The 14732-nt window shown below is 34.5% G+C and overlaps 2 protein-coding genes across 3 annotated transcripts in view; both read left to right on the top strand.

Moving 5' to 3' along the window:
* The first annotated feature begins 903 nt into the window (after positions 1-903).
* On the top strand, positions 904-5308 carry LOC110992511 (cytokine receptor). Its single transcript, XM_045632028.1, has 2 exons — positions 904-4974; positions 5203-5308. Exon 1 carries the CDS (start codon positions 1219-1221, stop codon positions 4939-4941), a length of 3723 nt encoding a protein of 1240 aa, XP_045487984.1. The 5' UTR covers positions 904-1218; the 3' UTR covers positions 4942-4974; positions 5203-5308.
* Positions 5229-14732, top strand: part of LOC110992512 (WASH complex subunit 1) — a 35304-nt gene continuing 25800 nt past the window's right edge. For both annotated transcript variants that reach the window (XM_022258357.2, XM_045632029.1), the window contains exons 1-3: positions 5229-5603; positions 5672-5965; positions 7203-7519. In XM_022258357.2, coding sequence (XP_022114049.2) covers positions 5229-5603; positions 5672-5965; positions 7203-7519 — 986 coding nt within the window. The remainder of the gene's footprint in view (positions 5604-5671; positions 5966-7202; positions 7520-14732) is intronic.

Raw genomic sequence — 14732 nt, forward strand, 5'->3', positions numbered from 1 at the left:
CTAATGGGCAATGGTACACGGCAGATAGTCTGTGTGGAAACAATACCGTCGCGGTCGTGGAGTGGAGTCGCAGCAGTGTAAAATAAAACATATGACGCCTAGTAAAATAAGAGTTTTTAATTTAACCACAATGCTAGGGCTGCTAGATACATAGGAGGGTTAGTTATAAAGAAATGTAATAAAAAATCTAGTCAGTTCACCTTGACAAAAAGTTTGAATTAATATAACAATAAATTCTGCATGAAGTTCATGTATTCATAGTAGATAATAGATATTGTACTGTTTGTTGGTAAGCACGGCAGGGTCTTGAGACAAAATCACTTTTGCAACAGGTGTGACCTATTCAAGTTAACGAAATTTGTATGAGAAAGTATTCTTTGATAAGTGCTAGTGTCGACACTTGGTACCAACTGTCGCTGGGCTGTCATTTTCATACAAATTTAGTTTTCGACTATCTACATACACTACTGTTAAGCCGTTTTGACTAGACCCCCCCAGGACATAGTCTCTGTCAGCGTTCAAGATACTACGCCGAAGAACAGAACAGAGAAGAAGTAGGTAACATCGTGCGTTCTAAGCTATGAAATTAGGCACTTATCAAACTACTACACTACACTACTATTACGCTGTCTTGACTACGGGGCAATGCCCCATAGTTGCCATGATGATCTCCAACCTTCAAAATGAGATGGCACTAGAATAAGATATAAAACTTAAATTATTTAATTTAAATAATGTGTCTATCTCAAACGGCTGAACGAAGTCTTCATCTACTAAAACTTTCACCTAAAATCTTAATAATTATTGACAGTTGACAACTGACAACGAGTGAAGTTGACGTTTACAGGAATCTAAGAAACGATAAAAGTTTTTCAGTTTTCTTTTGATTTAAAATAAGTAAGTACTTAGCAGGCTAGCTACGAAATTTTCAGTTTCCTTAGTTTATTAAAACTCGAGAGTTGTTCGCGTTGTCTAATGATGTGTTTACGTTACTTAACCAAATGACCTGTGACAGGAGATAAATATTCGGCTTCACGGCCGTGTCTCGTCACTTTGCCAGTCAGTCAGTCTCGCGTCAACATTTCAAGTGCAGTGCGCCATTGAGCTTGCAAGATAAAAAAAGGAATGTGTTTATCGTTTCTCGTAACTTTGTTGTAACAAGGACTAGTGTTCTAGTTCGTAATGTGGCAAATGGAAAACTTTTAGCACGTATCAGTCATGGCAGAGTGTATAGAATTTCGTAAGATATTAAAGTGTTGTTTTAGACCAACGAGAGGATCGCAGTTACGGATATGGACCTTGTGTTTTATTATATTAGGGCTTCCCAGCATATATTCGGCATGTCATTTTGTTGGCACATATCCACCAGGCACAATAAATGTATTATATGGTCAACCATTGGAAATATTTTGTGTTGCAGAGAAAAACTATTCTTCTAGAGATATTGAATTTTCACTTTATGGCAAGCAGCTGGATTCTGAGATAGTGAACAGTACAACTATTAGGCTATATATAGAGAAACCTGAAAAACAAGTAAATACTTACTATTGTAAAAATACTAAATCTGGAAAAAATTGTATCAATAGAGTATTAGTGGACTCACTTCCTCCAAATGTAACTGATTTTAAATGTATTTCAAACAATCTGGAAATTTTAAATTGTTCATGGATAAAAGCTGACACTGAAAGTGCTTTAAGATATAATTTGACATTTGAATCTAATGGAAACTTTGTAACACCTTGTACTGTGCAAATGGTAGAAAATTCAAAGACCAAATATTGTATATGGAACTCACATAGTTTCCCCAGATATAGAGAGCAAGAAAAAGTATTTTTTTTTGTAATGGAAACTTGTAACTATTTTGGGTGCAATAGTCAAAACTACAGCATAGACCATTATTCTATAGTAAAACCTGATCGCCCATTAAATTTAAAATCAGTTAAGATTGGGACACATAGCGTCCTTTTAAAGTGGAATGTTCCAAATACTATTGTTGATTTCTTAGATTGTGGAGTAGTTCATAAAATAGAATATCAAATAGAAAAAATAGACAATACTACTTTTTTCCATGAAGTAAATGCATCATCCTTGCCTTTTAAGAATAAAACTTATAAATTTAATTTGACATTACCATATGCCCATATGAAGTATGAAGTAAGGATTTCTATTAAATCAAGAAAAGCACCAGATTCAAAAGAATTTTGGTCTGATAATAGCTTTTTAATATTCTACACAGATAGTGAACCACCTCAAAGGCCTCCAGATACTTGTGCAGGTGCATTTGATAGATCTGTTTTTGTTGGAAATTATAGAATGCTATATATTTACTGGAAGCAATTAGAAGAATATGAACAAGCTGGAGCAAATTTTACATATAAAGTATTAGTGTCACAGGATAATAAAACACAGATTTTGTTCCCTGACAAAAACAAAAGTTTAAGTTATGTGATGCTTAATGCTTCTGTAAGTTCAATGGATGTTACAATTTGGTCTTTTAACCAAATGGGCTCATCAGTAAACAGTAGCAACTTATACATACCATCTGAAAAGAATATAGAGTCTTTAGGTTTGACATCATTTACAAAACTAGCTTATGAAAATGGAACATATGAATTAGCTTGGGGTGGAAGTAATGAAATTGATAACTATACTCTGTTTTGGTGTCAACATAACAGTACAAATATATGCATTGGCCAAATGAATTATACTGTTCTTGATCCCACAAAAAGCCGCTATGTTATAGATCTTCCAAGAGAACACAGATATCAATTTGCCATTTCAGCTAACAATGGGACTACTACAAGTGGAATAGTGTGGGCTAAATGTGATATTTCGAAAGAGGGGTTTGTTATGTATCGTTTTAATATGCACTTACAATATGATATCCCTGGTAAAACATTTGTAAACCTCAAATGGGAGATGGAATGTGTTTTACAAGATGGCATTATAACTGGATATAACATTAGCTACTGTCCAACTTTGCGGACAGGTCCAAATTGTGATAAATCTTTTGAAACTAAACATGTATATATTTCCAATCCTAAACAGACTAACAAAACAATAGAGGGATTATTACCATTTAGAACATATCAATTTTCTATTGCAATAAATACAATTTTTGGACAAAAAACTGTTGAAAATGCTTCAGCACAGTTAACTACATCTGAAGATACACCTACAAGTCCTGTAAATTTAGCAATTTCTGATGTTACAAATAATTCATTGGTGATATCTTGGGATCCACCCTATCAGAGGAACGGTAATATTGGAAAATATATAGTTAACAACTTCAATAAGGAGATTTATGTTGATAAAGTGTCAGAAACAGATAAATCAAGAAGGATTGTGACTTTAACAGGTCTACAAGCTTTTAGCAATTATTCATTAACTGTGCAGGCATGTAATATTCCAATTAATGCTTGTTCTAAACATAGTTTATCTTTATATGTGAGGACTGCAATTGGTACTCCTAGTAGATTGAAAGCACCAACAACTATTATAAATAATCCTGATAAACTTAGATGGGAACCTCCTGAAATACCAGGAGGCACAGTAGATCGTTATCAAATAAAAATTATTAAGGATGATAACTTACCTGAAATCATAAATACCACTAATCTATCATACACATTTACACATTGTGAAGGAGGAGTTTCTACTGAAACTTATCAAGTTAGGGCAGTGAATTTTGATAATGATTTATATCATGGTGTAAAAGGAGATGCTATTTTGATAGCCAGATTAAGTCCAGATAACGATGAATATCCTGGGCCTTGGAGTGAACCAAGTACAGTAGCATGTAGAAGCAGAGATGGTTTTACTATGATTATAATTTTCATGGTTGTTTTTGCACTAGTTGGTTTTGGATATGGCTCTATTAAACTTTACAAAAAGTATAGAAAAATGGAGGATATCAAACCAGTTTTACCTTATGGCTTAGGCGAACCAGAAAAAGACAGAAGCAAATTTCCCTATCCTGAATGGAATCCTTCTACAAAAGATGAAAAACCCTCATCAGATGAAATGTTACTATTACCAAATACCAAAAGTAGCACTGTATCGACCACAGATATAAAACAAAAAGACGACATTTGTGCTGCTAGTGATCATACAGACAGTACTGCACTTTCAGATTCTTCTATAGGCCCTGTGGACAGACAAATATCTACATCAGACGATGGTTCTAATTCATCTTTACATATTGAAGCAGATACTGATAAGGGTGACGAAAATACTATAGTGCAAGAAGATTCATCTGAAGTTGACTCAGAAAGTTCAAGAGAAAATTCACCATATTTCAGTGATAAGACTTTCAAGAAAAATCCGAATAGTGGTTATGTTCAACCAGTTGTTAGTACCACAAGTGGTTACGTACAATCTGCGCCTGCCCCACTAAAGCCCTCTCAGTTGGCTATATACCCACAAGCAACAACATCAAGCTATGTTATGGCAGGATTGCCCCCACCTTTGTTCACATCACGTCCAAATCCTGTACTAACATCTGGATATGTAATGCCTGAAGATGTCCAAGGCAAATCAATAATGAGTTCTCCAAAGATAATGTCAGGGAACCCTAAAGGCTTGGGGCCAGAAAGCTTGCCAACTTTGCCTACCTTGCCACCTTCAGTTAAGCCCAGCACAGATAGTAGTTATATTCAATTGCAGTCATTGGATTCATTGCCTAGTCTTAAGTCAGTACGTAACACAGTGCCATTGAAGCCGCCCGCGTCGAGTGGGTATATAACTCCGGGTGACGTTGTCATAAACAAGCACCTTAACAATATGATGTCCGCTGGACAACTCCCTGAGGATTCTGCCATATTAGATCCAACTATGTCCCCCGATGCATACTGTCGGTTTTCGTGGAGTACAGATCCCGCCAATGATAACCTACACTCATTGCTCACCGACTCGCCTACAAGAAATATCTCAAAAAATTAATTTACGTCAACATGTGACACAGTACTGATAAACGTATGTAGTGATTTGTAGTATGTACATATATGTAGCTTAAAAAGTGGACATTATAATTTAACACGACAAAGATATTTTTATAGTGATAATACTCGTGCCTTATTAATTTATTTTAGGTCATTAAATAAAACACTATAGGTAAGGCATAATGTCTCAAAATTACAAAACCCGTGTAGTCGTTTTCATGAAATTGCAGCGTTTCTGAAAGTTTTTGTATTGTTTCAGAAGATTTGTCTAATCTTAAATAAGTAGATATGGATGGTACCTACACAATTAATTTAATACCAAACGATCTGAGCGTTGAAGAAACAATTCTTCAGATTGCCGATGCTTTAGATAATCTTAACGGAATAGTCGATGACGTATTCACACGAATATCTACTAAGATAAATAAGAATATGAACAAAACAATAGAACTTCAAACGAGAATTGATAAGTCTAAAACAAAAGTGGAAAAACTTGCTGGAATGCAAAAGGCTATAAAACTGTTCTCTAGTGCTAAATATCCTGCAGCGATTGTACATGAACATTATCAATCCATCTTCGACAAAAACACATACCATTATGAACCTAAAAGGGTAACGCTTAGCGGCAAATCGAAGAGACCGTCTAATGAAAAAGGAATACAGGTATGGTGTGTCTCTAAACTGTGGTGTTATTCATTGCTTAACGCGACTAATAACTCGTCCCTTTGTAGGAAAAGCTTCATTTCTTCCACGTAAAAGTGGCGGAACCGAAAAGCACAAGACTTAAACAGGAAAACCAGTTGGAAACGGTGATTGAGAAAGTGTCTTCTGTGGGTGAATTACTGATTTTCAATACAGACGAAAGTCCATATATCGGTCTGCCCAGCAAACAACAGGCCTATGTTCCGAGAGCAGTCACTGATGTGAAAAAGACAGTTTTGGATGAAGCACCCCCATCTATCATGAAAGGCAATGTACTGGCAAGAGAAATCGACGAGTATATGTACGCACCGGGTATGGGAATGGTATGTAACATTTTTGATATAAAATAATTAAACGCACCGAGTTTTTGCAAGCCGTTGTACTAAAAAAAGTTTCCATTAAAATCAAGTAATGTTTTAAAAAAATAGCTTGAAAATGGTTATTAAATATATCATTAAACTAAATTTGATAAATTTTTGGTTGTCCATTGAAATTATTGTTTGTTTCGCTGATTTGTCTTATATGAAATTTTTCCTTATATGTATTACGATAGTGATCGCAGAAGAAATAACGAAATTTGTATGACGCATATGGAAATAAATATAAATTAGGTAACCAGTGTGACTGGGTATATTTGACCAAACGATTCGTACGTTTCTCTATCTATCTATATATTCACGCTTCGATAGATTTTTTGGGAATCACTTTACAATTTAACAAAAACCAATTTATTAAATATTAGAATCTTCAATTTATATAAAAAAAATTGCCTGTATCTAGTACATAATTAAGATTACATTAAGTTCATGTCACTATTCTATACTATACTATACTAAGCTTAATATTAGTACACAAACTCCGAAATAGTAAAGGTTTTCCAATGCGGGAACTATCGTATCCCTATTTTTCCATGAATATAATCTAATATGGAATACATGATATTAGACTACCAATCCAAGTAATTTGACTGATTTTAAATATATTTTTTTAATTTAATTTAAATTAAAAGATTTATATTTTGAATAACGTTATTATTCACATATACTAGACCGGAGCTTGTTGTAATGACAAAATTCGTCATATGTTATTGATAAAGATACACTTATATCATACTCATTGTTTAGAGAAATTTCCATAACCAAATAGTCGTAATTAAATGTCAACATATGTGTTGTACAGTCTCTGAGGAGTTTACTGTACAATTTTCTAAATTACGTAACTACAGAAAACAGTTTATTGTTTACCATATAGTTGTTATGTTATGTATGTTTATTATATATAACAATATATATACATAAAGATATAAATAAAAGATCTGAACCTAAATTTGTCATTTTCCGTTTCGAAAAATGCTACCATATATTGAATTGACAGTGAAACACGATTAAGTGCTTAGAAGTTCAAAGAGAATAAAATATTAGAAATGACTGTTTGGAATATTTTACTAATATCATTTTCTTTCTTTCTCACTTTTCGCGTGTAATATGAAGCCAATCTGGTAATTGTGGAAAGGACCTATCTCTTTTAATTTCTTAGTATAAAGAAAACACTTTCTTACAGGTACCGGAACTGGATATGCCACTCGACCTCCCTCATCTATCAGGAGTGGCTGGCGACATCCAATATTCATTCACCGATGATGGTACCATCGCGCCATCCGCTGTAGCATCACCTGTAGCACCCACAGTGACATTACCAGAACTCCCCGATGTCTCAGTACTGCCGGATGTTAAGCCAGATGTCCCGGAAGTGGTGGAAGATGTAGTGGGTAAAGTGCCAGATGTACCTGATGCACCACCGGCTCCTCCGATGCCAGTTTCGATTCCGCCTCCGCCGCCCCCTCCACCGATGGACTTCGTAACACCTGTTAAAACTCGGTAAGCGCTAGATTAAGTCTTAAATAGTATTTTTATTTTAACAATAAATAATACAGCAAATTTTTTGAATTTAACAAAATTAGACGTTGAATTATTTTTTCATAGATGTTTTATGCATTAAGTTTAACATTAGTATACGAACTTTGACATAGTAAAGGTCGTCTCTGTATTCTTCTACTTGTCTCTCACAATCACCACCATTTTCCAATATGGGAAGTATCGCTATCCCTTTTTTTAATCAATTTAATATAATATTCGACGTTGAATAATTATTTCATAGATGTTTTACGCATTACAAATTTGCGCAGTGGATGAGGGCAACGCCCTCAGTTGCATTTGATAGTCTTCTGCAGGTTAAATTTAATTATGTTATTATGCGTGGTTTGTTATTCTGGTTAACGACCTATGTATCCAATGTATTACAGTCAAAAGCTGTTATAACGACATCGAAGAAACTACTCGTATTTGGTCGTAAAAACCGATAGTCGTAACAGCCGATGACGTTATTAAGAATCTAATACAATAGAATTCAGCCGTGACCTTTGATTTTGGTTATTAAAACTGTACAACACTGTACAACTGTCAGTAGTTTACGACTAGGTTAAGTTCTTGAAACATAAATAAAAATTCCCAACAGCAGAGGTTTAAAAAGTTGTCTTTGTGGTTTGTATTCTATAATTACTATCAACGTATGCAGGTTTTTGTGTTCGAAGTTATTACAAATACGAAACATCGTTTATTTTTTAACACACACCATATATAAAATATTTTCTAATTATCCCAAAATGCATGATAATTGTGGTGAATAAGTCTTTACTAGTAATTGTGTTGACTTAATTACAATAAAAAGTAATTACTAACTTACGATATGTCATTAACATTGTCGTTTACTAAGAGTGCCCTTGGCAGTGTAGAAATCACATCATTTACTTAATGTTTTAGTTTCCTTATTAACCACATTACATAATGGCTTATGTTAATTATAATTGTATTTATTTTTGTATTTGGTTCTTCTAAGTGAATCGCGTATTGTTTTCTTAACCTTTATGCCGTGCGTTCGAATCGTGGTCTTGCTCATTTGGTGCAGAGATGTAATATCATCAGGATACCTACAACTATTTGAGCCTAAAATCTAGGTCCCAGTAGGCTGATCATGTTGCTTGCAAAATGTTTACGGAACGTTAAAAAGCACTTTCTATGCAAAATAAACGTTAGTTCACGCTCAACTTATAAGAGTTCTATTAAATTAAGTGCCAGCAATGTATTTAGGTCAAAATGCAGCGTTAAAACTGCGCCACACAGCGGAGCTACTGAATAGAAAATATAGTGAAAAACGGAAAATTAAATTGCTTTAAAGAATGATAATTTAATAATATCTATTCATAAATGATGAAGCTTAGAAAACTTAAATACCAACAAAACATTTTCTCACTTTTCCCGATCCGATATAAGATCTGAATTTTAATATCATATTATTTATAATTTATATCGAAAGCCTTGTTAGACTCATATAAGGTGACAGGTTCTATCCTTTAAAATTTAAAATTATTGGTATGCCCGTATATAATGCTTATTTACTGACTATAATATGTCGCCCGGACCCAGCGTGAGACGCCGAGCACACCAGACCGTTAGTAAATAATGTTCTTTTTTGGTAAATGGGTGCCACTCCCCTGTGCTGTCCCCTTAGCTTCTCGGCTATATATATATGTCGCGTGGTTGATAGGCTCTGGGGTGTTATACATATAAAAACTGATTGTTAAAGGTGGCATAAAAGGAACATCTCTCTATAATCTTCTCATTTGATTAAACCTGATCATGTTATCTAATAAGTACACGATTTAGGCGTCGTTATATAATGGGATTTCGATTTTAAAAATCGAATTCTTTTAAGTTTACCAACTTAATGAGCAGTGTCGTTTCTGTAAATTGTCGCCTTGCGACATATTTAAAAACGTAATCCGGGTTTTTATCAGTAATAATAGAATTGGTATGCTATTATTACTGATAAAAACCATGTGCTTTCGAAAAGCACAATGTGGTGCTGATGATGAAGATGTATTTTTTCAAACTTCAATTCGATCTCTGACAATACGATCGCATCGTTTTTTTACCTCCGTGACCCTACCATATGTTCCGAAAAGTATTTACCGAAAGCTTATCATTAATCACTTTTTATCGCACGGTTGTTTAAAGCTAATCTTAATGGCTTCCCGGCCCTATTTGTTAAACATTGGATACGATCACAAGGGTGAAATTTCAAAGGCCAGAAATACGAATTTCACTAGTATATTCAACTGGACTGGTCTTTGTCCGATCGGTTCTTGGCTTCTCGGAGTATAAACCTAAAACAATTCGCTTAAATATTCTATTGCTTTCATCATAAAAGCCTGTCAACGCACTTGCAAGCCTTGTGTGGGTTTTGCTCTTATTTTACATTAGGTAAAGCTTCTACTATTTTGCACATGAACACGAAACAAAGGTTGACAAATTTTTTTGCCAGAGGGCTCGCGAATGCGTTGCTGGCATCTTAAGAATTGGTATGGGTTCTTGAAGGACCCTAAGTAGAATTGGTTCTATACTTGCATATAAATGCAGCATCCACGTGCAAGAATAACTTTCTACAGAAAAAACATTCTTGGTCTTTAATTTCTGTGAATGTCAGAGGATTTATCTTTCCCAAGTACGATATCTCAGCTCCATCAATAGTTTACCAACTTAATGCGCAGTGCGTCGTTTCCGTAAATTGTCGACTTGCGATGAATTTAGATTCAGCTTCTCCGAGCTATTCCGATTCTTGTAACGTCCATATATTTTGTAAACCGGCTTCTATAGATGTTGCATTACGTGAATCGTAAGTGGCATCGTTAGAAGACGTTTTAGAAAGGTGTTTCGAGGAAAAATGTAAATCGAATGTACGCTAGCGGGATTAGAGTTATGGGTCACTTGACCCTAGGTTAGTCTGTGGAATATAAAATAGGCTAAATGTTGAATAAATATGCCTTTTTGTGCGTTTTCGTGGCACGTACAGTCGTTTATTCTACAGTAATGCCTTGGAGATGTTACGGAAATGTTTTATTTGCTTAACTGGCGCTGTTTAATCTTGTTATAGAGAACTCAGTGGTTCTTGAACTTTAGACTTGGCCCCAGATTTCTTTATCTGTTTCCTTTGTGCTGATTGAGTTTTGCGTCTTAGGCATGCCGCATTCCTCCACCATACAAGTGATTGTTAGTTACTCTCGCTCATAGATGGAACCGACGACCTCAGGAATTTCGAATCGCACTCTTAAGCCTTTTAGGCTAACGCTGGCCATCATTTGTCTTTTTCCATATAAAATTAGGTAAAGGTCGTAACTAAAGTTAATAAACTTTCAAGCGTCAAAGTGTAATGTAAGTTATAAGTGTAATGTAGTTAGGCGTCTATGCTAGCTTTAAGTTTTCAAAGCTGAACTCGTTTGAAGGAGCCCTTTGAAAGTAAGCGTATTAAAGTTATACAGAATTTTAGATTTTGTAAAAGTTCTTTAGACGTAATCTAATTGCTAATCAATATCGGAATACATATAGGGACGATGTGCTCAAAGATGTATTTTCTTCATATAAAGCAACTATGAATAAAAAGTATGGATGCCGCATGAGTAGGGATGCCAACAGGCTCGAATTTAATGGCGTGGAATAAGTGATACCATGATGATCTTATGTTCCAAAATAAACGTTTTTTTTTCATAGGTAATTTCATAAAAGGTCCATGACCTAATATGGTCAATCGTAATAATGGTCTTGTCAGTCAACGCTGTCTTAAATCAAAGTTCCTTTATTAATCGTATGTTTGGACCCTCAAATTACAGTGATAATAGTAAATAAAAATATTTTTCGGTATTAGAGCGGGTTCAGACTAGGGTTTTTTTATTATAAGCTCGTCTTTAGGAGGGCGTGTACGCACTTAAAGGCGCGCCTCTTGGGAACTCGTACGAGCGTTGACGCGCCTCTAAGCTCCTAGAAGTAAATAGTTTCTTCGTTAGAATCCATGTTGATACTGTCACGACGCCACTAAAACGCGCAGAAAAATACGCTAGTCTGTAACCGCCCTTAGCCACTGAGGCAGCACATAGCTTGTTTGTTTTCGGCACAATTTCTTTTAACAATGTGCTTATTAAATGAATATTTCTTTTCGTTATATTGTTAGTCATGCCCAAAGGGAATATTATGTTGAAATGAGATGTTTAATAAATAAAGCGAGATGTTATTCGTAATTTCAATTCTAATACGTATTTTAATTGGAAAACACGTGAAGATAATTGTACAATTTATTTTGTATTGTTTGATCAATATCCTCAAGGGTAGTTATTATAAGGCTAATTATGAATAAACTGGGAAATTATTTTGTAAATTATTAACAAAAGAATATTTGAATATTCATTGATGTGTTATATAAATTATATATGTAAATGCGATAAGATGCGTTATCTTCTTAGCTTTTAATCTTTGACAAGTTTCTTCCAGAAGATTAGCCCATAGCCCATGCAAGACAGACTTTTCTGTTTAGATAAAAAATGCCTTCTAAAAAAAGGTTTGGCTGTAATTACTCAAGTAACAGCTGTGCATGTGCACTTATGTAATTAATGTTATATTTTTTGTAATATTTGTAAGTAATTGCTGAATGTTTCTTGTAATAGTAGGAAAATTTACAAACTCCGATTTCCGAGCACTGAGTTGTAGTTTTGAAAACAAAACACGAATTACTACGAACACGTGTAAATATTGCGATGACGCACTTGAAGATAAGATTTCATTTACGCTATTTTTCGTACACAAAAGAAATATTTTAAGTAAATTAACATAAACTTATGAATCATATACCCACTCTCTCAGGATAATTTTATGGGTAAAATCAAAACAAAACTGTATGAAATTGGTCACGTGCGATTATTATTGTTCTTTTAAATTACTTTGTAACATTAAGTTCAGAATATTTACCTTCTTTACAAAACTAAATCACTAATTGAAATGTTTAAATAATATTTCTATAGTCTACTTACGTGTTAACGCTGTATTGAAAGGACACATGAATATTTCTAAACTGCAATTTAATTGTTCTTAATAGTAAGGCTATCTCTGAAACATACGCGTTATATTATTGTACCAATTCTTAAAAGGCCCACTTAACATCAAGTGTGCCTCCTGCCCGTTTGCCCCCTGTTCTATAAAAAAAATTTATATCGTATTGATGAAAATTCTTTCATCACTACAAGTTCAATATTCTGTGGGTCGCAATTAGTCGTGGCTAGCCTTGTGCGATTCGTGGAATTGGAAATCTGAAGTGAAGATTGTTTATAAATTTAAAACTGATTTGACAACTTATTGATTTGTTGATTGGTTGTTGCATATTTATTTTTAATTATACTAATATTAATAATAAAATGGTAGTGATACGTATACACCATTTACGATATAGCGAATGGTTTGATAAGATTTTTTTTTAATTTTTGGACAATACTTTTGAATTATTAGCCTGTGGTACCTGATTCTAATGGTGAAAGAATTAGAAATCGATTAAATAACTTTGTTTATTAGAATTTCGTTGGGATTAAGTTTAAAACAAATACCGCAAACAAACACTTATTGGGGGAGAATATTAGACAGAACGTTCCGGAAATTATTACTGCTGTCGGAAATATAACCTTTCTGCTGTGTATTGCACGGACCAGCGTTAACAAATTCCCCGCTTACTCTTGTAGCTGAATAGTTTTCTAGACTCTACTCCGGAGAGCGACCTATTTGTGAAGCGTATAGCTTCTTATACTGTGATTAAAAATTTACTTAGAAGTTAATGGATAGCAAACGGGTTTCTGGTAAATTTGTAAAATTCACGTAACTGTATAATATTATTAGTAGATGATGATGATTAGGAATGCGAGGCTGTGGCTAAATAACGAACGGAAATCCTCGGAACTGTGAGGTCGCTCTGTGAAGCCTAAGAAGTGCTCAGGATACTTCTGTGCTTCTGGAAGGAGCTAGGGTGGCTAAATTAGCCAGGGCTTTACGCAAAACCTACCAAATTTGAGTCTAGTTGCGGAAAATGAGTCCACCTACCTAATCTATTATTGTAGAAATTTTGCCGTATAGCAAAAGCTTAAATGCAGGCATAGAATAAACTTTTATCGGAGAGTAGTACTTTGCAACGGGACAGAAACGTGCACTAGTAGATACGGGTCGCAACTTAATCTTATCGTCGTTCACCTCTAACCTGTCACTAGATAGTCCTATCTTTACGAGTACGTACCTAATCAAATATTGTAATTATTATTAAATTATATTTACACGAATAAGACTTGCTTATCCTTCTGTCTTTTAGCATAAGATGCTGCAGCCATTATGACACCGATCAATATTTTTTTAGTACATATATATATGTATTGCGTTATTCAAGTACAGTCTTTTGTGGTTTTTTATGTAATATTTCTCTTTTTGACGTCAATTGAATCTTGATTAGTGTGCCATCAACATCATTTGCCACGACTGAAATTATTAGTCAAACAATAGTATACGGTATTTGAATATTTTTAAGTTGAATAAATACTTAGAACTTGACAGTAATTTCGTTGCATTATCTTTTGTTGTAGAGTAATAATGACGGCCTTTCAAGGAGTGATTCTCTGACGTCACCTATCACGCGTGTAGTTCTGATAACTGTTCAAAGCATCGGCATACGTGACGGTTATTTAACCCAAAATTCCTGAGAATAGAACAGAATAGACGTGACTTCTTTTTATTTCCTATTGTTGTGTTCTACGGTGCGAATTCTTAATAATTTATGCCTTTGCAGCTCCGTCTACGTGACCATAATAGCTCGTTGCTTATGTCCGAGTCATACACATCATTCGGCTAAAATTTATCTCTTTCGTTAGTAGAGTAGGTGAATTTCGTGTAATTTTTTGTGACATTTAAAGAGTACTAACTAAAGTATTTCCGTACCAGTTCGACTTAGGGTCCTTCAAGAAAAGAGCGTACAATTTCTTAAAAGGCCGGCAACGCACTCGCGAGCCCTCTAGCATCGAGAGTGTGAGGTGAGCCTCCTGCCCGTGCCCTGCTCGTGTTCTATTATATAAAAAACTTTAAAATTAAAATAGCCTGTATTCGAGTACCATTATAAAGATTACATTTATCATATTTTGTTAATTTCCAACCATTTTTTTCACCTTCCCAAGTTTGTTCT

The sequence above is a fragment of the Pieris rapae genome, chromosome 17 (genome assembly GCF_905147795.1).
Source record: "Pieris rapae chromosome 17, ilPieRapa1.1, whole genome shotgun sequence".
Lineage (NCBI taxonomy): Eukaryota > Metazoa > Arthropoda > Insecta > Lepidoptera > Pieridae > Pieris > Pieris rapae.